Consider the following 24,180-nt stretch of genomic DNA (forward strand, 5'->3'; position numbering starts at 1 on the left):
CTAGGAATTTCAGATTATTATAATTTTTTAAATTCTACATATAAATGAGATCACACAGTATGTCTTTCTCTGACTTATTTCACTTAGCACAACACCTCAAGGTCCATACATGTTGCAAATGACAGGATTTCCCTTTTTTTTTTTTTTATGACGGACTAATATTCCACTGCATATTAACACATTTTCCTTACCCGTTCATTCATCAACATTTAGGCTGTTTCCATGTCTTGCCTATTGTAAACAGTGCTGCAAATAACATGGGGGTACAGTTATTTCCTTGGGATAGTGATTCCCTTTCCTTCAGATATACCCAGAAATGGAATTGCTGGATCATATGGAGTACGTACTTTAAAAAACCACATAACTAGATCCTTAAGTGGATTTCTGCAGAGAAGGGCAAATGAACCCCCCTGAATTGCACGCAAAATTTTGAATGGGCCTCTGGGAAGATTTCATCAATTCTCAAAGGGACTGTGATCTAGAAATGATTAAGAACTACTGTGCTATGCTTCTCAAAATGTGGTCCACCTAAGAGCTTGGTAGAAATGCTGAATAACCAGGCCCCACTCCAGACCTACAGAATCAAAATCTGCACTTTAACAAAATCCCCATGCACATAAAGTTAGTGAAACACTGCTCCAAGCAGCTGGCCAAATCTGAAGGCGTGTTTTTGTTTTTAAAAGAGCCCTGAAGACAAGAATGATTTTTACATTTTTAAAGCCTTAAAGGAAAAAAAAAAAGATTTTTCTACAAAGACTGTTTGGGTCTCACAGAGTCTCAAATATTAAAAGGCACCTGGGTGGCTCAGTTGGTTAAGCATCCAACTTAGGCTGAGGTCATGCTCTCACGGTTCGTGGGTTCAGGCCCTGCATCGGGCTCTGTGCTGACAGCACCTGGAGCCTACTTCGGATTCTGGGTCTCCCTCTCTCTCTCTGTTCTTCCCCTGCTTGCACTCTGTCACTCTCTCTCCAAAATGAATCGTTAAAAAAATATAAATAAGAATTAAAAAAATTAAATTAAAATAAAATAAAATGGCTCTGTACACACACATGCGCGCACACACACACACACACACAGAGTTTGCCAACTCCTCTGTTCTACAGCACAGAATTGGTCACTTGGGTATTTGTGTTAGGGAGCTTGGCAGTTATGGATTAAGTGTCTGCTGAATGTTCAGTCAGACTACTCCAATCCTTTTTTTTCTAAAAGCCAAAGTACACCTGGATTCACAGCCCAAGTTAACAAATGATAAGGCCACGTTATCAGAATCAGACATCTTTTAGAGCCAGAAAGCTCCTTTAAAAAGTCTACTCCAATTACCCAATTCTGTAGAGGTTAATCTGTCCAGCTTCATGCAGAATTAGAATAATAATTTGGGTCCTTCAGTGAATCAGTCATCTTTGAATTTTACAATTTTGTCTTTTCTTTCCCTCAACTGCTTAGAAACAACACTACTTCACAGGGGTTACTAATTTCCATGGCTGCAAGATGACTATCAAAAGTGAAACTTTTCTTCCTACAAATATTTAGTTACCAAGTTAAAGAATTAGTTTTTTTACTGAGTAAATCCTGAAATTGCTGGCACTACTGAGCGTTGACTTTTCATTTTAAGAAATAGAAAATCGATCTCCTTAGGAGCTAAAGCAAATGTAATCTCACGTTAAGAATGTGTCATTTCTATCATTTACATAATCTTAAAGTAGGATTTGCTCCAGAGCATACTACAGGACAGGAATCATCTAAGGGTATTTATGTCTTTGTACTGTTCGCCAACTCCGGGTTACCAAGATACATAAGGTTTGTTTTTAAACAATCCCGAAAACAATAGCCTGGAGAGTCAATAAATAACCTACTCCCCAGGCATACACGGGGACCCCCAAAATTCTAAAGTTAAAAATTTTATGACTATCATAGCTTGAATCACTTTGATAAGCAGATAATATAGAAAGCTTAAAAAAAACACCATGGCTTCAGAAGATGAAAATGTGGGTAACTATCTCCATTTTTTTACTTGCTGAAGCAATTTTATTTGGCTCCTATATTCTAGATACCTCTTAAGCATCGCATATGCTATGCATGCTTACACAATGTCTGCTTGGAAAGATTATTAGCTGGTATAGCAACATATATTTAATTTCCTCAATTCCTACATCTCTCCCTCAAAATGCCTCTTGGTCCAGCCTAACCTTCAGAAAGTTCAGCAAAACCACTCTATAGTCTCCCAAAAGCTAGCAGAAAGAACTTTATCATCTAAATTTAGATGATCCTTATATCCAAAAACTGACTACAAAAAGGTCTCTTTCTACAAGTATTCAAATAGCAGCTCCACATTTGCTGTCACCTACAAGGTATTTCACAGTATTTTCCAGTGTTTTTCAATTCATCAAAGAATTCCTCAAACTTTTTTTTTTTTTTTTAATTTTTTTTTTTCAACGTTTATTTATTTTTGGGACAGAGAGAGACAGAGCATGAACGGGGGAGGGACAGAGAGAGATGGAGACACAGAATCTGAAACAGGCTCCAGGCTCTGAGCCATCAGCCCAGGGCCTGACGCGGGGCTCGAACTCACAGACCGTGAGATCGTGACCTGGCTGAAGTCGGACACTTAACCGACTGCGCCACCCAGGCGCCCCAGAATTCCTCAAACTTAATTTCCTAATTTAAAGCATAAAAGTTACCAAGTATAAAACCACAATTCATGCCATTTATCCCTTCAGGCTATGTAGAGAGTACACTGGCACTGCCAAGGCCACCTGGCAAGAGATAATCTCGATGTATACTTAGAATTCAAATTGTTCATCTCTATAGTTGCACAGAACCAAATTATTGGGCTAAATGACAAATGACACAATTAGACTACTAACCTAATAAAAGTAGAAGTTAAAAAGCCTCAACATGTATATTTTTTAAAAATAAATACTTATTTATCTGGCTCAGGTAAAGCAGTCACAGGAAGTTTTTCCTAAACGTTCCACACAACTCACCGTAAATGTCTAAGAATTACAGCCTACCCAATTCAATGACCCACTGCTTCTCGTAATTCAGCAAAACTGCAATTTTTTTTTTTTAATGTTTATTCATTTTTGACAGAGAGAGAGAGAAACACAGAGCGTGAGCAGGGGAGGGGCAGAGAGAGAGGGAGACACAGAATCCGAAGCAGGCCCCAGGCTCGGACCCAGAGCCCGACGTGGGGCTTGAACTCACAGACTCTGAGATCATGACCTGAGCTGAAGTTGGACGCTTGACCGACTGAGCCACCCAGGCGCCCCAAAACTGCAATTTCTAATTTGGACACGGATATACAACCACCATGAAAAGTTACCAAACAAAAATATACTGACAACCTAAAAATTAAATTGTGATTGGGCTTCAACATGATTAAAATAATCTACAAAAGCCACAACTAACACCAGACTTCATGACAGAAGACGGTTTCCCCCCTATGATCAGGAACAAGACAAAGATGTCTGCTCTTGTCACTTCTATTCAATACTCTACTGGAAATTCTAGCTAGGGCAATTACACAAGAAAGAGAAATAAAAGGCACCCATACTGGAAAGATGCAAATGTATTTGTTTGCAGATGACACGATCTTTTATATACAGAAAATCTTAAGGAGCTCCTGAAAAACTACTAGGATTTCCGCAACATCGCAAAGTATTAGAGCAATACGCAAAAATCAATTTTACATTATTAAAGAAAAATCTGAAAATGAAATTGTGACAATTCCAATTATACATACCTTCCAAACACAAAAAAAGCATAAAATACTTAGAAGACTTGTACACAGTGAACAACAGAATGCTTAAATAAATGGAAAGACATCCTATGATCACCAAGTAGCACTTTCCTGCATTGGAAGATTTAATGTTGATGGCCATATTCCCCAAACCAATCTATACAATCAGCATAATTCTTATCAAAACCCAAAGTTTTATTTTGAAGCTGATCTTGAGAGAGGCAGACACAGAATCCCAAGCAGGCTCCACGCTCTCAGTGCAGAGCCAATGCAGGGTTCAAACTCACAAACCGTGAGATCATGACCTGAGCCAAAACCAAGAGTTGGACACTCCAATGTCTGAGCTACCTAGGTGCCCCTGGATGAATTCTGAAAAGAAAAAACACACTAAGTGAAGAAGGCAGTTTCAAAAGGCCATATATTGTATGGTCCCATTTGTATGCAATATCCAGAACAGAACTGTGGTTGCCAGGGCCTGGGGGCAAGGGGCAGGTGAAGCGACTGCTAATGGGTATGAAGTTTTTTTTAGGGGATGAAAATGTTCTGAAATTAGATAGTGATGATGACTGCACAACTCTGAATATACTAAAAACCACTTAACTGTACACTTCAAAAAAGTGAATGTTACTGCATGCGAATTACATCTCAATAAAGCTGTTTAAAAAACATTGTGGGTACCTGGGTGGCTCAGTCAATTGAGCACCTTGATTTTGGCTCCTCCCTTCACTCTCTTAAAAAAAATTAATTAATTAAAAAAAAAAAAAAAAAGGGTGACCCGGACCTCCAACCCATCAAGATAGGACTGATATACCTGCTGTGTGTACATTAAATACACTGTATATTCTCTAGCACATGAACTACAGAAGACAGCAATAAACCAGAGACTCCGTTTCCTCAACTGTAAAGTGTTAAACTGTTCTTAAGTGTACAGTTCAGTGGCATTAAGCACATTCACGCTGTTGTGCACCCATCGCCAGATCTTTTCCAGATCTCTTTTCATCCTCCCAAACTGAGACTTTGTTCCCATTGAACAATTACTGCCCTTTACCCCCTTCATCTGTACACATCTACCGAGTGGCTGATGGTTAAGAACCAAACACTTGGAACCATTCACAGTATTGGCACACAAGCTAAGTTTAGCGCTAACATTACTCAGTGTATGCATATAGACTTCCAATTATCTGTTCTGTACAGAAGATGCACAATAATCATGTTTTTATTAGGTGAACCAACCACATACTTCTGATTTCAAGTTTCATTTTATTATTCACACATTCAGCAAGTAGAGTACAATGTGTGACTGTTCTGCCCTTAAGGTGCTCACTGCCTAGTGGGATGATAATAGTATTTAATAAAATGTTTGCATCTATCTAAAACTAGGAATCACCTCTGCTCTGCATCCACCAGAATGGTCAAAATTCAACACGAGTAGTATACAAGAGGCCAATGTTCAAGCACCGCACATGCTTTTTTAACAATTCGTGTATAGTGGGGGGGAAGAGCTGGAAGGAAAAAGTGTTAAACTGTTAGAACTGTCAGCACTCCCCACTAAGGATTCAGAAAACAGGTGAAGGCAGAATAGGTTTAAGGGTGTGTACTGCTCAGAATAGTTACTAGTAAATATATTCATCTAAGATGAAGGAATTAAATCCATCTTTTAATATTAAACCAATTGTATTCTGAATAGAAAGGAGAGCAGCTGCCAAAAGGTAGAAGGGGGTAAAGGCAGTAAGGGTTCAATGGGAACAAAGTCTCAGTTTGGGAAGATGAAAAGAGATCTGGAAAAGATCTGGTGATGGGTGCACAACAATGTGAATGTGCTTAATACCACTGAACCGTACACTTAAGAACAGTTAAAATGGTAAACCTTATATTATGTCTTTTACCACAACATTAGCAAATAAAGGACACTCCAGTAGACTGGAGAGCTTAGGTCACACACACTGAATCAATCATATTTATCGTTCCTAAACCATCGAACACAACATACAAAACACTACTTAATAGGAAATGAAAGTTCACATTGGGCAACAAGAGTCAGACAGATCAGGGCTATAACCAAAACTTTGCTGTGGTGAGATCTGTGCATTGGACAAATTAATATATTACATAAAATCTGCTTAACTTCCTAAAAAAGGCCAGGAAAGTTTGGTGGTATTGAAAACTGAAAACAGAGGCCTGAATGGCTAGAGCACAGTGGGTGGCCTAAGATGAAATCACAGAAGCAAGCAGAAGCCATATGATGCCACGTCTCTTAGGTGAAAAAGCACTTTATATTTCAGGTGCAATCAGGAAGCCACTGAAGAATTTTAGCAGATGAGTCAACAGTAGGACCTTTAGGAAACTGCTCTGGCTGCTACATGGAGAAAGGACTGGAAGGTGAGTGAAAAAAGAACCCAGAGCCCATTCAGAACACAAGGACAGTCCCGGGGAGAGCTGTTGACTGAAGAAACAGAATTTCACAAATTTGGGTGTTTTGGAAACAGAATCAACTGGTCTTCAAGAATGAGAGGGAAGGACCAAGATGACTCCCAAGCTTCTCTCAGCTAAGTAGATGGTTAGAGTGACACACTGCAATGGGAAAGCCTGGACTGGACTGAGAGGAAAAGACAAATCAAAAGAGAAGCTAGCTATTTCTTCCAAAGGGAAGATGCCTTGAGAGTCAAAGTTACAGCTTCCTCTGATGCTGTTTACCACTGCCATCTACTGATGCAAACTCAGGATAAACACTTTGGTCATAATTTCTAACTTTTCATATAGATTCAATATACTAAAATAGCCTAACCAGCACAAAAATTCTTAAAATATTTTTTGACTGGCTGAACAGTTTATTACCAGATTAAACTGGAGAAATGAAAAACACACAAAGTCAAATGAAATCTCATAAAGAGATTTAGGCGATGTTACCTGCAACTGCACCCACTACATTCCTATTTCTGGGAAGACAAGCTATCTTCCTCTGATGTTTCCTTCCCCAGTTACTAGCACCACACCATCCAGTCACCTAAGCTAGAAATCTGGCCAGTGGCTCCGATTCTACATGCGAAGCCCAGTCAGTGCCATACACACATATGGTTATTAAAACCTGTCACTTTCCATCAAAATCTGAGACTCATTTGTCAAACTACAATGACTATAATTCCATGCTCAAGGGAGATTGTTATTTTGGGTTGGGACCTCGTAAAAACTTTAAAGACAGTGCCCCCAGACAACTCTGATGTGCATCTCTGCTTAAGAACCACTATTCATAAACAAAATCCCCCATTATTCTTAATGCTACAGCTCTCGTTATGTCTTGGGTCTCATTACCTCTGGCCTACGCTATCAAAATAGCCTATCTCCAGCCTTCTCCATTCTGACCTATTTTCTGTATCACAGGCAGAATTCCCTAATTCATATTTCTGCCATAAAATCCACTGTGACAAATGGTAAAATGGGTATGAAGTTTGTAGATTAAAGTTTTGTATCCATGTCCTGATTTTGATAATTGTACTGGACTTATACTGAGGACATGTTCCTGATTTTATAAACACTCAAGTACTGGGGATTAAAAAGGCATCATGCCTACAATATACTCTCAAATAATTCAGACAAAAAGGTGTAAATGTATAGATACAGACTGAAAGAGAATAATGCTCACGTGATAAAACATTAACACATTTACTGGGTAAAGGCTATGTGGGAACTTTGTACTATTGTTGCAATATTCTTATTTTTTTAAGTAAGTTTAAAAAATCCAATGGGCAAACTGAGGGCTGATGGGGGGTGGAAGGGAGGGGAGGGTGGGTGATGGGTATTGAGGAGGACACCTTTTGTGATGAGCACTGGGTGTTGTATGGAAACCAATTTGACAATAAATTTCATATATTGAAGAAAAAAAACAAAACAAAACAACTCTGTACCCCGGCTGTTCGAGAGGCCGCACTCTTATCAAGAGTGTTGGTCCCGATAGGTCGGCCTTGCCTCTCATTATAATAAACTTTGTTGTGACTGTCAAAAAAAAAAAAAAAAAAAAAAAAAAAAAATCCAGTGGGGCAGCACCTGGCTGGTTCAGTCAGTGAAGCATGGAACTCTTGATCTCAGGGTCCTAAGTTTGAGCCCCACAATGGGTGTAGAGATTACTCGAAATAAATAAATAAATAAATAAATAAATAAATAAATAATCACTCAATCCAGGGGCACCTGGGTGGCTCAGTTGGTTAAGTGTTCAACTCTTGGTTTTGGCTCAGGTCATGATCTCAAGTTCTTGAGTTCCAGTCCAACATCGGACTCTGCGCTGACAGCACAGATCCTGCTTTGAGATTCTCTCTCCCTGTCTCTCTGCTCCTCCCTTGCTTGCACTCTCTCTCTCAAAAAAAAAAAAAAAAAAAAAAAAAAAAAAAATGCAATGGCCCACTTCATTCTGAGCTGTACTTTTGTTAACACAATTAAATCAACGTGTTGGCATATATGCAACACTGCTCCTTCCCTGGAAGAAAGAAAAATTATGGATGAGAGAATACCTATGACAAGGCAATTTCCTTTCAGAGGCCAAAAATACAGAACACAGGCCAAGAGATGTAGCACTTTGAATCCTGTTCGTTAAAAGGAAAAACACAATGATGACAAAGAACAACTTCATCACAAGCCAGTGTGAAGCATTACCAAGACAATTCACAAAAAGAAACTGAGTACCACTGACCCTTGAATATCATGGGTTTGAATTGCATAGGTCCACCTCCATGTGGATTTTATTTACAACACAGTCCTATAAATGTATTTTCCCTTCCTTATGATTTTAACATTTTTTCTCTAGCTTACTTTAAGAATACAGTATATAAAACATACACAAAACACGTGTTGACTATGTTCTGCATAAGGCCAACAGCAGGCTACTGGTAGTTAAATTCTGGGAAGTCAAAAGTTACACGTGGATTCTTGAGTGCCCCAACTCCTGCATTGTTCAAGGGACAACTGGTAAAAAATATTCTGAGCTAAGAAAGGTGTGAAAAACCAGGATAATGTGAATTATCCAATATAGTATCTCCAGCAAAAAGCCTAGACTATTCTTATTAGTTCTAAGCATCCTGGGCCACCTAAAAACATGGCACCAATCTTGAGCAATGAGGATACGAACCCCTTTAAGATCTGTGGAGAGCTCTGGCCCTGCATTTTGGATTCACAAACTCTTTGAAGCCCACCCACAGAACCCAGGCCAAGACCTCAGGCTCTGTGTTTTGTAAAAGTATTCTAAAGCAGAATTTTTTAGAGCCATGAAATTACTCTTAATTTTTTAATTTATTTTTGAGAGAGAGAGATAGAGAAAGAGAGAGAAAGAGTGGGGGAGGAGTAGAGAGAGAGGGAGACACAGAATTGGAAGCAGGCCCCAGGCTCTGAGCTGTCAGCACAGAGCCCAATGTGGGGCTGGAACCCACAAACCGTAAGGTCATGACCTGAGCCAAAGTTGGAAGTATAGCCAACTGAGCCACCCAGGCGCCCCTAGAGCCATGAACTTACTCTTAACCATCTACTTAGTCTGATAGTTACGAGTATGACTAAACATTGTGTCAAGAATCAAAACAGGAAAAACTATGTAGCCCTCAACTAGTATTCCAAATTGCTCACTACAACTGAGTGTTAAATTGAGATTAAGTTCACTATTTCACTAGTGCTAGTGTTCTACAATGGACCAAAAGTAAGTACAATAGTTCAAAACGCTATTTACAACAAACTTTATGAATACAACACAAAGGAGGTGCCAAACACCTCAAAATATAGAGAACACTTGATTTGGTTGGAAATCACCAAAACCTGTTGATAGAATTGATACATGAGCATATTTTTAAAACACTTAATTATGAGCTTTGAGAAATGGAACTGCATTCAGATATACAATCTAAGATAAGACAATGAAAAACTCAACTCACCAGCAATTTCTACAATATCACCAGGAACTATGTCCTTAGCTTTAATCCGCTGTACACTCTTTCTGTCCTGTCGATATACTTTGCCCATTTCAGGCTCATATTCCTTAAGGGCTTCAATAGCATTCTCAGCATTTCTTTCCTATAAAAAAGATAAAAACAATGAACATATACCCACCACTGCAAATTAGTATTTTATTCCAAGGAATCAAATTTCAGACTTCTCAACTTAAAAAAGAAAAAAAAAAAAGACACCAGAGATGCACATTCATGACATTTATTAATACACATCATAAGATGATAAACACTAGGCTCTTAGGATTCTGTGCTAGAAAACGAAGAAGCCAAGCACCCTAAGAAGGATAAGGGAATAAAACAACAGGGAAAGCCGTTACAGAATCTGTCATCCCCAAGCCCACTATGTAACATGGCCCTCACCTCCAAACACAGCCACACCACTGAAATCGATCCTGTCTCAGTAAAAGGTGCTGGTCTAGGATGGACTGCTTAGGGTCACTGCAGGCTTTTTTCGCTTAACAGCTATGTGGCTGTGTATGAGTTACACAACGCACAAGGTTTGGTGCCTACAAAGCTTAGACACTGACGCTACTACCTCAAGCACTGTGAGGATTAACAAACCATTTAGACTGTGTTCTGGCACACAGTACATGCTACAGGTCATCACCTGTAAAAAAAACATCAAGTTACATCTCACAATTTCTAGGAGATCTTTCTACAGTACTGAAAACCAATAAATGGCTGGAGTCTCATAAGAGAACTGCCAGTCCCATACCATATTTATTGTAATACTGCATATGAACATATCAAAAATTAGCCACACAGTTTTTCTTTCCAAATTTCGAGATGAAAGATACAGAAATCAAAATGAGTAATGCTTAAAAAAAAAAAAAAAAAGCTATGGGAAAGTTCCTGTAAGGGGGTGAGAAAAAAAAAGAAGAAAGAAAAGCACATGTGCCATTTGTCTTCTCTCATTTTGGAGACTAAGCAATCAGAAGTGAAGGAGCAAATCGACACAGTGCATGCCCAAGAGGGCTACTCAGTGCACGAAGGACAAGGTTCATTTCTCACTTTTTGCTTTCTGATATAAAGCTCAATTTAACCTTTATTTGAACAGAATTTATGCACAATACCAGGTGATCTCATTTTTTACCCTACTCTAAGAATTGTGGTCTGTTGTGAAAAATCCTGAAACCTGCTTAAAGTGAAATTGAGAGGACTCAAAACTGAAAGCTAGGGGCGCCTGGGTGGCTCAGTCGGTTAAGCGTCCGACTTCAGCTCAGGTCACCATCTCGCGGTCCATGAGTTCGAGCCCCGCGTCGGGCTCTGGGCTGATGGCTCAGAGCCTAGAGCCTGCTTCCGATTCTGTGTCTCCCTCTCTCTCTGCCCCTCCCCCGTTCATGCTCTGTCTCTGTCTCAAAAATAAATAAATATTAAAAAAAAAAAAAAAAAAAACCTGAAAGCTAATAGCATAGGTCTCACTTTTTTTTTTTTTTTTTTAACGTTTATTTATTTTTGAGACAGAGAGAGACACAGCATGAACGGGGGAGGGGCAGAGAGAGAGGGAGACACAGAATCGGAAGCAAGCTCCAGGCTCTGAGCCATCAGCCCAGAGCCCGACTCGGGCTCGAACTCACGGACCGCGAGATCGTGACCTGAGCGGAAGTCGGACGCTTAACCAACTGAGCCACCCAGGTGCCCCAGGTCTCACTTTTTTTAATGTATGCATCCCTAAAAAAGTATAAAAGATGTTAAATGTGGGGACCTCATAATAAAAATAACTTCAACCCCATATAAGATCTGCTTAAAGAATATCACCTGCATCACCTTAAAACAGAACTACTAGAACATTTAACCCTAATTAAGTTCAAATGCTACTGATAGTGTAGAAAGGGTAAATTCTCAGCACTGTTGCTACTCAATCAGTCAAATGTGAAACTATTTTGCAGGACTACCCCTTCCCATTTATTCACTGTGGCAGTTTTAATTCCTTTTCTCTCTCCTTCAAGGTCATGTCACGTAGAGTTTAACTAGACTGCTCAAGGTTAAGAAATGTCCCAAGAGCACTGTATTTTACTTCTACTAAAAATTAGCAAAGGTACATTTAAATTAGAAGCATTAAAGATAAATTATCTCAGACCCCAAGGACAAAGATGCCAATTAAAATTACTTTAAAAGCCTTTCCTTCAACTCAAACAATCAAAAGGAATATTTAGAGCATAGGAGTGGAAAAGGGAAACAAATGATCTCAGATTCAAATAGGTTGTATCAGGCATTCACTTTGGCAACATACATACTAAAATTGGAACAAAGCTTGGTTTCTCTATAGCTCCCAATCACTTGTCACCTTCTGTAAGAAGCCTTCTTTGATGACACTGGCCAGCAGTATGTGGCCCCCCCACCTCCCAATACTACCTTGCACTGGATTTCTACTTTCCCTACTTCGAGAAGGCAAGCACCCTTCAGTAATACTCATACCATTCTGTATATTACGTAAATGAGATTAAGACCTAAAAATGTTATTTTTAAAACTAAGATAGGGGCGCCTGGGTGGCTCAGTCGGTTAAGCGTCCGACTTGGGCTCGGGTCACGATCTCATGGTCCCTGGGTTTGAGTCCCGTGTCGGGCTCTGGGCTGATGGCTCAGAGCCTGGAGCCTGTTTCCGATTCTGTGTCTCCCTCTCTCTCTGCCCCTCCCCCGTGCATGCTCTGTCTCAAAAATAAATAAATGTTAAAAAAAAAAATAAAATAAAAAAAATAAATTAAACTAAGATAAACATAAAAGTCCTGTGAAAACTGGTGTAAAATTTTACTTTGGAATTTGGATCAGACTGAGGCTGGATTCAAACCCCAGATACTCTACATCCTACCTGTATGGCCCTTAAAAAGTCACTTAATCACTGTGGACCTTAACATCACATCTGTCAAATGGGAATATCATTTGCCTTACAAGATCACTGTAACAATGACATGGGAATGCATGTAGTATCTACCTCGTAACCGGCAGTGATTATTTAATAGGAAAATATATATTAGCTTGAGAAGCACAATCTAATGCCATGTATTGTTTGTCTAGGCCATATTCACAAAGGGATCATTTCTACTTAAATATAAACAATTTTAGACGAAATTAAAAGGAACAGCACCATTAAAATTTTCTTCCAAATAGGTCATCTTTTCTATATGATCCCACTATACAAAGACCTTCATGTTCATTTATAAGATCAGAAGTTTAAACTCTAACAGGGCTAAGTATGATTATAAAATGTTTCCACTTAAGACTGTAGACGCACTCTATTTTAGTCCTGAAAGGGGTGATTATATGCATGCTTAAATATCAATACTTAAAATGAATTTGAAGTATTAGTCTCAGTCTGTTAAAATATATTCAAACAACAAAAAAAAATCAAACACATCAACAGTCTTAGTAAGCTGAAGTCCTCAAAGTAGGTATCTACAGAACAGTTAATTACAAAAAGTGGGGTGGGTAGGAATCCCATTATATTATGGTTCTATACACTGGCTTCCATTCTGTGAGTCAGAAAGGCCTAGGCAACTGAGGGAAAATAGCCAGGAGCATGCTCTGAAGGGAAAACAATTTATATTGCTAAATATACACACACACACCACCACCACCAAAAATCCAAGGAGATAAAACTGACATTGAGTTTATGAAATTTTTCAAATGAAGTAGCTAGGAAATACAAAGATAGTGGATCTCAAATTTTCTGTTTTTTTCTTAAGTAGCTTCTCTCATCCATTATTTTTAACTCCATGCTACCATGAAGGATGAGCAATTTTAACAGCAAATTATATACATGCAGGAGAGGTCTAAAATGTTGCCATTAAACAAACAGACAAAAGAAAAAACACCTGTAGACTCTCCAGATTTTTTTAGTTAACACATAAGGAAAAAACAGATTAACACAGTTTAACTCACTTACATAAATTACTAAAATCTAGCACTGCATAATTTTGCTTACCTGCCATACACCCACAATAGCATTGGCTACTAATATAAGTAAAATTACAAAGGGTTCTACAAAGGCTGTAATTGTTTCTTCACCTTCTTCAAACCAAGCCAAAACCTAGAAGAGAAATGGCATGGGTTAGAACTGTAATGTGTTTTTAGGCTTAGTGCCACTTTACACCAGAAGTGCCGAGCACTAAAGGAATTGTAATATACCGGAATTGTAATATACCAAGTCTCTTTTCTTACAGTCCCTAGAAACAAATGGTGGCAAAATGTAAGGACATAAACAACGGGCTTACGTCTCTTGCTCACAGTACTTCTTGAGAATCGAAACTATACAACTTCTTAATACCCTTCAAAAGCTAACTTTTCACATAATAACTGTTTTAAAATCCAAATAAAATGATTTCTGGGAATTAAATCCCATTCATTTTATATGTATATATTCAGAAGTAAAACTTAAGTTCTTGGTTTTGTTAAAATAAAAGGCAATCATCCACAACTCTGCTGACTTGCTTCATATCAAATCATATCAAATTAATATCAACTAATATCAAATAATACCCACAGACATAAACTTATAGTAAAAATATTGTGAGGGGCGCCTGGGTGGCTCAGTCAGTTAAGCGTTTGACTCTTGATTTCAGCTCAGGCCATGATCTTATGGTTTTGAGACTGGGCCCCCACTGGGCTCTGTGTTTAGCGTGGAGCCTAGTTAAGATTCTGCCTCTACCTCTCTGTCCCTCCCCGCATCTCTACAAAAACAAAATAAAACAAAAACCTTGATCATGGACTCAAAATTCTGGAGTGCAAAACCTGATAATGTCCCAGTTATTTTCAGTGGTTCTATTATAGGTCGCCTCTTAATACTCAAGGTTGTTCTGATCAGGAATATATTTTGAAGGTTATCCTACATATGACAGTATAGCAATACAGCACTTCAGAGATGACCGAAGTCCAAAAATGTTATTTACAACTGGACACAGAACACTGCCCCAAGAAAAATGAGCAGAAAACTAATTTCTAGCTCACACAACCATAACCTTGTCAGGACATAAAAGCTACGAGTTAAGAGAGCCACAATAAACTTCATAACTGAGCAAACTTAAGGTGGTAGAACCCAACACAACAAATCTTTAATGATAAAGAACACAGTAAAAGAGCCATCTAAAATGGTTAAAAACTCATTTCTGTAAAAAACTGCCAATCCAGAAAGGATGTCAAATGTATCTAATATTCAATCTAGGAGATAAGATTTGCCTTTAACATTGCTTAACATGCTTGCATGTTTCACAATAAAACCTTTTCTTTAAATCTATTTAGTAAACAATCAAAGGTACTGGTTTTGATACTTTTTAATACAGTGGGATAGGATTCATGGCAATAATGAAACCATCTATGTTTATACTTAGTGGAATACTATAAAGTGAGCTTTTACACATATAGGAAACATAGTAAACAATCAGAGAGATGAATAAGGCCAGGCCCAACATGGATTTTGCAAGATAGGGGAATGATGAACAAGAAATATCAACCTGAGCAGGAAAAAAAACCAGGAGACACGAGGACCAGGTTCTGATAGGTACCAATGACCACTGACAGCTAGTGAGAGAACCAGGGCAGGCAGAAAACCAGAATGAATATAAATGTTGCCACAAGCTTTCAACAGGGCATTCCTGGTGTTAAGGTCAGGCCTAGTGCCAAAAAGAAAACTTCTCTAGGAAGTTATAAATTTTGATAGATGCAAGATCACAGCTGCTTTGATACTAGCCTTTCAAACATTTGCCAAGGAGAACATATCAGAAATAAGAAACTTAATTAGCTCTTGGGGGAGAAAAATCGCTCAACTTGAAGAGTAACTAGGACCTTTCCAAAGGTCAGTGAGGCATTAGCAACTGTAAGATAAGCTTCACACCTTGTTAAAAAGGGTATGAACTTCCCTCTTGGCAGCTAGTCCTAAGGAACAAACTTAAAGCAATAACCCCTAAGAGTTAGAGCAAAGGACAGGACTATCAGACCAAATCTCTACTTTTCAAGAAACGTGTGGTTCTTCTGCACAAATAGTATTTATCACTTACGTAAAAATCCTAACCTATACAATGTAGTAGCCTTTTCTTAACACTATATGACTTTAAATGTTTATGTGTAAGATACCCAGGCATTCATAATTATTTGAAAGTTCTACAAGTATATTAACTACTGTTTGATGAGAAACTAGTAGGCAAATTCTCAGGGTGGAAGGCTAGTGCTGAACCTACTTAAAATAGACAACCATCAACTTCCTGAATACTTTTTAAAATGTCTGTTTTGAAACCACAAATAAGCCAAATAATTAAATGCTACAGTCCAAAGTGAAGATCAACCCATATTTCGTTAACTGGTAGGAACCAATCCAGTTGTTCAGGTTCATATCATATTATGCGGTCCTTCATGGTTTGTTCTATTGTAAAGAAAACTTCCAGTGTATGTGGGATGATGCTGCTGACAAATGAAAAATCCCATGAGACGTGGAAGGGAGTGAGGAGGAGTGTGCAGCACAGGCATCTTTCATTTTGGTGAAAGATGCCTTATTGACATTACAGCACAGTTAGTTCATAATTACGGCTTATCCCAAGTTATACAAATGTTTGTATGAGGGAGAATGTTCCTAAAAATCTTTACTGAGAATAGGTGAACACAAATAACTATTTATATTGCCTTGTGTTCGCCTCTGTATCCCCAGAGGCCTAGAAGAGTCTCTGGTACACAGATGATGCTATTTACTGTAGAGAGGCATGAATGAATGAAACAAAATTTCATACAACTTTTGCGGTACAAGACCCTAAGGGGAGTATATGAACTTCAACACTCAGGGTAAGAAGTAACCAACTTAATCAACACTATTCTGCATAATATTAGGCAGAGTGTTTCTTCTTTCCTTTGCTTTGCACTATTAATACAGTACCAATACCAATCTTCTGGGGCTTATATAATCCAGCAAGTTCAAAGTTTCAAATTTGCCAGTCCTATTCAAGGTAACCACTTACTAATGAATGTTCAACTACAGTTTAAACTGCTTCAGTACAGTAGGACAGGCTGTCTAGTTATCTGTTAAGACTGATCTCTGCACATCACAGTAATTTCTGATGTGACAACCAAAAGACGCTGGAGAGCAGAGTTTAATGAATAAAAGCAAATTTATGGGGCGCCTGGGTGGCTCGGTCGGTTAAGCGTCCAACTTCGGCTCAGGTCATGATCTCACGGTCCGTGGGTTCGAGCCCCGCGTCGGGCTCTGTGCTGACCACTCAGAGACTGGAGCCTGTGTCAGATTCTGTGTCTCCCTCTCTCTCTCTGCCCCTCCCCTGTTCATGTTCTGTCTCTCTCTGTCTCAAAAATAAATAAACGTTAAAAGAAAAAAAATTAAAAAAAATTTAAAAAAGCAAATTTTAATCCAAGGTAAAAAGGTATATTCCAGTGGGAGACAGTCATGGTTCTGTGACTCCATTATCTTAGCTCCATGTTGGGATAATGTACTGAGCTCTTAACAAGATCCAAAAAAAAAAAAAAAGACAATGAGAGAGAGCATAAGCACATTTTTAAGACCAAGGGCACTGGCCTGCATTCCTCCTTTATCCTTAAGAAACTTGCGATGCCACTGGATACTCAAACACTTATTCAATAAATGAAAAAGTTCACATAAAAAAAAAGTTTTAAAGAGGAAATGGAAGTTAAATGCTACACAAGAATGAAAAAAGTATCACCAACAAATGTTATGACAATTTTCTGAGGGTAGAAAACAAAAATTCTATCAGCCATTAAAAAAAAAAAAAAAAAGTATGAATTAGACCATATTCTCTTCTGATCCACACACAAAACTTATCCCAGGGTCATGGGATTGAGCCCCATGTCAGGCTCTGTGCTGAGCATGGAGCTTGCTTGAGATTCTCTCTCTCTCCCCCACCTCTGCTCTTACCCTGTTCATATTTTCTCTCTCAAAATAAATGTTTAAAAAAAATAAAAATACTGTTTTTAGATTTGAGAATATAATGTTTAAAAAGAAAAACACATGGGTGCCTGGGCAGCTCAGTCGGTTAAGTGTCCGACTTCAGCTCAGGTTATGACCTCAGGGTTTGTAGGTTCGAGCCCCGCATCGGGTTCTGTGCTGATAGCTCAGAGCCTGGAGCCTGGAGCCTGCTTGGGATTCTGTGTCTCCCTCTCTCTCTCCCTCCCCTGTTCATGCTCAGTCTTGCTCTCTCTAAAACAAATATTTAAAAAGAAAAAAAAAAAAAGAAAAACACACATTCACCTTTCGAAATATTTTAAAGAAAGGCTCTAAATAAATTAAACCCATCAGTAAACTACCCATTTTATCTTTTTTTTTTTTTAAGTAAGAAATTAAAATACAGGGAAAAAAATAAAATCACTACATTATATAAAACACTTCTTGACTATATGGTTCTAAGAAAACAGATCTACATTTTTCTGTATTTTGAAAATGCTACCAACACAAACTCACTCAAGTATCTATCTGTTCTATCAAAAGCACTAACCTAGGCTCTAAAAAATATTAAGAATCCCTTTTAAAGGGCCCAGGAGGAAGGAAAAACAAACTATTCAATTACAAGTGAGAAGCTGAAAAATGCCTTGCTCTAAGAAAGTTTTAGTAGCATTTCAGAATCCATCGAAGTAGCTGTGGTGGGGACAGGGGGATGGAGGGTAGAGAAACTTTGACAAGCCGTGTTATCACAGAGGACTTCATGGATACAGAGGAGGCAAATATGGCCCTCCTGCTCATCTCCTTCAGGTCTTTTCTCTAATGTCACCTTCTTGGAAGACTTTTCTGACCGCCCTACTTAAAAACTGCACTCCTCCCTCCTCATATTCTTATCCCTCTGCTTTAGTTCTCCATCACTGTCCAACAGACTACATGTTTTACTTGTTTATAATCTGCTTCCATTAGAATGTCAGCTCCAGGTCAAAGACTGCCTATTTTGTTCAATGCTGTATCCCCAGCGTCTGTGCCATGTCCCAGGTGTTCAATAAATACCTAATGAAGCAGTGAAAGAGAAAAGAACGGGTATTCCAGTAAGCAACCATATGATGTGTTAAATGAAGGGCAAAGTTGTGACCAAGGAGGACGTAAAGACAAACTGAAAGGACAGCAGGTCCTAAATGTCAAGTTAAGGAATTTCTAATGTTACTTTATACGCAATGGGACAGAGATAACTCACTTCTTCCAATCCAAGTGAACTTAAAAAAAAAAAATAAAGAAAACAAAAACTACTTATATTTGGTGAACATTACAAGTTAATCAAACTTTATCCCTAGGCACCTGGGTGGTGCAGTCAGTTAAGCATCCGACTTCAGCTCAGGCCATGATCTCGTGGTTCACGAGTTCAAGCCCCATGTTGGACTCTGCTAACAGCTCAGAGCCTGGAGCCTGCTTCAGATTCTGTCTTTCTCTCTGCCCCTCTCCCACTCGTGCTCCGTCTCTCTCTCTCTCTCAAAAAATAAACATTAAAAAAAAAAAAAAAACCCTTTATCCATACAGGTCATGAGTGTAAAACATTAATGTAGCTTCCTACAGTTAACACTTAGTCTGACATCTGAAATAAATAACGCCTAATATTTCTTTTTAACTTCAGCCGAACCTGAGGATATATCATACATCGTGTAAATGTTGTAGAACTGCCTATTCACTCTTCCAAAAGAGCATGAATATTCTACCATGATTCTCCTGTTACATAGGAATAAACAGATTACCACAAAAAAGACTCAGTGATCTTTTGAAAGATAAAGAAAAGAGGAATGAAAAGGTCAAGCACAATGTAGCAATAGTGCCAATTCCACATAAAGAAAATCAACGAAGCAAGTTTTAAATCCGAAATGTCTTGATCAACCAAGTCAAAGCAAACTAACAGTATTTCCTAAAATTTATTATTTTTCTTTATCAACCCATAAAATAAAAATGTCACCCAGTTCATTTCCTGAGCATTAACTCCGAGTAGTTACCAAAAAGGTAATTCAAATTTCAATTCCAAAATATAGCTCTATAAAGCTATAAAAATCCAACACCCTGCCCTATGATAAAATTAAAGCAGGTATTTTAAAACCCATTTGAAAATGCTTAGAAACTAGAAGATCCTTTCTTCAAAGTAAAACTCACATACATTACTAAATCAAAGTGCTAATATAAAGTCATTCAAAACTGGCAACTCAAGAGATCCTATACAATCTAAATATCCAAGAGCTTGTTTACTAGAAATAATGCCAGTGATGTTACAACACTGCCTTAAGTTACACACACAGAATAACTCAAAAAAATTTATTTCCTCTCTGCCCTGTATATACCAGCTGACTTATTCTAAGGGGTCCTTGATAATGTTATTGAACCCCCGTATTTTAATTACCAACGCTGAGGCTACTTCAGAATTATGCAGCTAGCTTAAACATAAACATTACACTACCCCAAATGTATTATTTGTTTTGTGCCATGACAAAGTACTGAAACTGGTTAATCAAACAGCTCTACTCCTTTATCTTAATCGGTAAGGCAGCAGCCGTTTAGAAAGGGTGGGGGAGGGTGGAGGGGTGGGTGGTGTTGAATTAATCAAGAACAGACAGACATGTTAAGAGGTATAGAGTAATTCAGGATGCTGAATGATTTGCTATGACACTCTCTTAATTTTATTCAATGAAAACCGTAGAAAACATTCTTGAGGACTGAATTATTATTAATAGCTACATATCACTTTGCCAAATGGCATGATAGAATTTGTAAATAGTATCACTCCAAAAAACTCACCTCTTACCAAATTTCCCCCCTCACCTAAAGAGGTGCCCACTGCTTCCTTTTTACTTAGTTCTCAAAATAGTCTTCTACGATATGGCTGTCATAAAGAACAAAGGAGATTTCTGGGGCTTGCATATGTACAAACATACAAAAATGAAACCTTGAAGCTCTGTCAATTTTGTGAAGCCTGAAAAAACATATTACACTGGGTGAATTTCACTTCCCATCACTTCCCATCCTATTTTATAAGACTAATATACTGTAATTTAAAACAAAAGCGTAATGGTAAGAGAACTACGGTGGATGGAGGGAGGTAGGTGGGTGGGGGATGGGCTAAATGGGTGATGGGTATTAAGAAGAGCACTTGTTATGATGAGCACTGGGTGTTATATTTAAGTGATGAATCACTAAATTCTACTCCTGCAACCAGTATTACATTATGTGTTAACTAACTAGAATTTAAATAAAAATTTGGAAGAGAAAAAGAAGAAAAGAGCAAAAGTCATCCCTTGCTGTTAGGATTAGGAACTTCTATGTCCTACTCATGACCATTTTTAGGAAAACTACCAAGAAGTCCACTGCCCAAGAAAAAATGCAATAAAAAATTAATATTGAACAGAAAAAAAATGTTAATATAACCTAGAAATATCCTCACCAACCCATCACCCTGTTTCTGCTGTAGTCCTTTGCATTTCACTAGTTTCTTAGCAACCATACAGGACTCAATTCGGTAAGCACATACAGAACAAGAAAAAACACTATATGTTTTGTTTTTATTTTTAAGATGTAGAACCAATTGTACTGAACCTTGTTCTTTCTACCTAGGAGTCACTCAAGACAGGGGTCCAATTTAGATAAATATACCACCCTGAAGGTCAGTGACCAAATTTGGTCAACAGTAGTGCCATCACTGCCGTCATCATTCTTGTCACTGTCAGAAACAACTGTCACCTTGCCATTACCAGGAAGGGAGAGCAACTGGAATATTCCTTTTGTAAGTTCTATTTACAGACTACAAAGGGCCCAACATCATATTAGTGTGATCTTACACAGTGGAAGAACCCAAACAGAAAAAAGACCTCCCGATAAAGAACTTTTTGATGTTAAAATCTCATAAACCACAAAAATTTATAAGACCCTGTGCCATTTGGCAACAATTTCTAACTGCACTGTCAATGTCAGGCATTCATTGATTTTCTACAACACAAATGGCTTCAAGTGTTTTGTTTATAATTTTAAAATACTGAAGTTGAAAAAAAATGGAGACACAGCTTAAATCTCTAAATATAACATTGTCACCCAATAAACATCTGTTTCTTGTTTTTTCATCTATGAAACAGAGTCAACTTTCTGAGAGAAAATAAGTTTCTTTATACTTACAAAAGATATACAAGCTGCCAGCAATAAAATTCTAACTAATAAGTCTTCAAACTGCTCAATCACAAGTTCCAACAAGGTTTTTCCTGTGAGAAACAAACATTTGTTGTAAATGTCATCTTAACATCAGAACACAAAGGGGAGAAAAAAAAGAACATGCTAAGATTACTCACCTTCTTCAGCCGGTAACTCTATAATGCAGAAATTCGCCAGGCAACGTGTCAACAAGGAGGAAAAAAAAAAAAAAAATTAGCATGGTCTTTCAAAAGAGAATTCCTAAAATTACCACTGTCTTTGAAAGACATACCTAGGTATATGAACATTCAACCACTTGTAACAGAAACCATACTAAAATAGTACCCCCAAGAAAACATGCAGTATTTGCCGTAACCAATACCTTAGGTCTACCCCGAAGCATAAAATCTCATCGCTACCTAAACAGGGCTCCCGAAACAAGGAGTCATTTCAGCTATGTCATGACTTCTGCCAGATGTGTAACTTTGGGTAGTACAAGAACGGTTAGAGGCATTCTCAACTGCAACGACGCCTCATAAACTGGCTGGGGACGAGAAAATGTCTCGCAGGGAACAACCCAGCTGCAGGAGACTCGTCCGTCTCTCCAGCGGGGCCCGCAGCTGCGTGCGGGAAGCCGGAGAGCTAGCTGTGTGCGGGGAAGGTCAAGGGTTCGAGGCGCGAGAACTAGGAGGCGCAGACCAGACCCCGGCGCCCCCGCCTGCAACCCCTCTCCCGCGGGGCCCGCGCGCGGGCTCGACCCGCCGCCTGCAGCCCTCGGCGGGCGCGGAGCCCAGACCCACGAGGTGGAGCCCGGTCAGCCATCTTCCCTGGCTCTCGGGCCCGCGCCGGGCCGCGCGGGGCCCCTGCAGCCCCGGCGCCGGGCACCTACCGTTGGAGCCCCATCTCTCCTTGAGCTTCTTGACCTGCTCCAGGCTCAGCCCTGTGCTCTCGTTGACGCCGAAGTAGCCCAGCACCTCCTCCACCGTCTTTGTGTGCGCGTTCTCCATGGCTGCGGGGGCCCGGCCGGCCTCGCCTCCAGTCCCCGCGGCCTCCTCGCCTCCGCCTCGCACTCGGGCCGCGGGTTCGTGCCACCCTGGGCGCCCAGGCGCTGACTGGCCTCTCCCCCCTCCTCCTCCTCCTGCGGCCGCTTCCGCCTCGCCGGGCGCTGAATCACCCCGCGCCCCCTCCCCCAGACAACCGCCCCTCTCGCAGCCCGGCCCTCGCCGGCGCACGCCCCTGGCTCAGCTGGGCGGTGGGGGGCTCCTGACCCTCCCTCCCCTCGTCAGAAGGGAGGGCCTCTTTTGCCCTCAACCGCCCACCGGGAGCGCAGGCCGCGGCCCCAGAGCCCCCTCCGCGCTCTCCCGAGGTGATTCGCGGCCCCACCCGGGCCGGAGGAGGGGGCGCGCGGCCGACCCCTGAGGGCGGAACGGAGCGAGGGCAGAGAGCCGGCAGGGTGGTGCGCGGCGCGCTCGCCCTATTCCCTCAGCTCCGCACCCCCGACAGCGGCAGAGGAAACTGCGGCGGAGGAGAAGGAGGTGGCGTCGGGGACGGCTCCGCGGCGGCTGCTCTAATAGCATTTATCCGCCGCTGCCTCCCCTCTCGCCGCCGCCGCAGCATGTGGACGCCGCTCATTGGCCGAGAGGGCCCAGCGCGGCGCGGGCGGCACGGCCCCGCCCCCTCCCCTCGGCTCCCTCCCTCCCGCGCGACTCGCGCCCACGCCGCCGCGCAGGCCCCGCCCCCTCCTGCGCACCGCCCCCAGGAACCCGGATAGAGGCCGGCGCGCGCCGGACCGCGCTCGCGCAGTACGCGCCGTAGCCAGCGGCTGGCGGAGGGCGGATTTTCGGCGGGTCTTGGGCTCCATCCGTCTTCAACCCCGCTCACTCACGGACAGACCCCGGGGAGGTCGAGGGCTCACGGTGGGCCCCCTGCACTAGCTGCCCTGAGGATTACTGCCTGCCCTTCGGGGTCAGCCTGAGCCTTGGGCGGGGGTGGGTGGTGGGGAAGGCGAGGCCGAGGAACCTGGGAACTCGCTCCGCACTGGGCTTTCCGAAGCGCGTTCGGGTTGGTGTCCTTGGCTCGCCCCCTCGCCCTCCGCCTCCCGGGCCGCACTCTGCATCCTAATCTGTCTCCTTCAGAGCCCCCTTCAGGAATCAAGGGGAGGAATTCCGCAGTTCATTTCCCACACGGCCCGAATGTGTCGCTTCAGGAATACCGCATCCCACACCCCCAGCCGAGCGCTCCACCGCACACAAATGTCAGCCCTTCCCCAGCGGGGTCTGCGTGCTCTGACCGAAGAAATCCCACTCGGGGGAGGAGGTTTTAATTTTTATAGCTCACACAGCCTGTGATACGTGTCACAGGCTATGCCACCATAACTGCTAAAT

At 40.7% G+C, this 24,180-nt stretch overlaps 1 protein-coding gene and 1 long non-coding RNA gene across 3 annotated transcripts in view; both read right to left on the reverse strand.

Moving 5' to 3' along the window:
* The window catches only part of ATP2A2 (ATPase sarcoplasmic/endoplasmic reticulum Ca2+ transporting 2), a 59,143-nt gene extending 35,807 nt beyond the window's left edge, over positions 1 to 23,336 (reverse strand). Inside the window, exons 1-5 of one of the 2 annotated variants that reach the window (XR_009250501.1) lie at positions 22,686 to 23,336; positions 21,955 to 21,972; positions 21,785 to 21,867; positions 13,643 to 13,747; positions 9,646 to 9,784 (exon numbers count right to left, since the gene is read on the reverse strand). Coding sequence is in view for 1 of the 2 variants with exons in the window: in XM_058691278.1 (XP_058547261.1) it covers positions 9,646 to 9,784; positions 13,643 to 13,747; positions 21,785 to 21,867; positions 21,955 to 21,972; positions 22,686 to 22,803 (463 nt within the window). In the remaining variant the exon portion in view is untranslated. The remainder of the gene's footprint in view (positions 1 to 9,645; positions 9,785 to 13,642; positions 13,748 to 21,784; positions 21,868 to 21,954; positions 21,973 to 22,685) is intronic. The other variant, XM_058691278.1, reaches the window with a different exon arrangement.
* LOC131489367 (uncharacterized) lies at positions 100 to 2,413 on the reverse strand. The gene is made up of 2 exons (XR_009250508.1): positions 796 to 2,413; positions 100 to 246 (listed from the first exon to the last, which is right to left on the reverse strand). It is a non-coding gene; the product is annotated as an uncharacterized LOC131489367 (long non-coding RNA).
* Positions 23,337 to 24,180: the final 844 nt, after the last annotated feature.

Source organism: Neofelis nebulosa, chromosome 11 (assembly GCF_028018385.1).
Source record: "Neofelis nebulosa isolate mNeoNeb1 chromosome 11, mNeoNeb1.pri, whole genome shotgun sequence".
NCBI classification, from domain to species: Eukaryota; Metazoa; Chordata; class Mammalia; order Carnivora; family Felidae; genus Neofelis; species Neofelis nebulosa.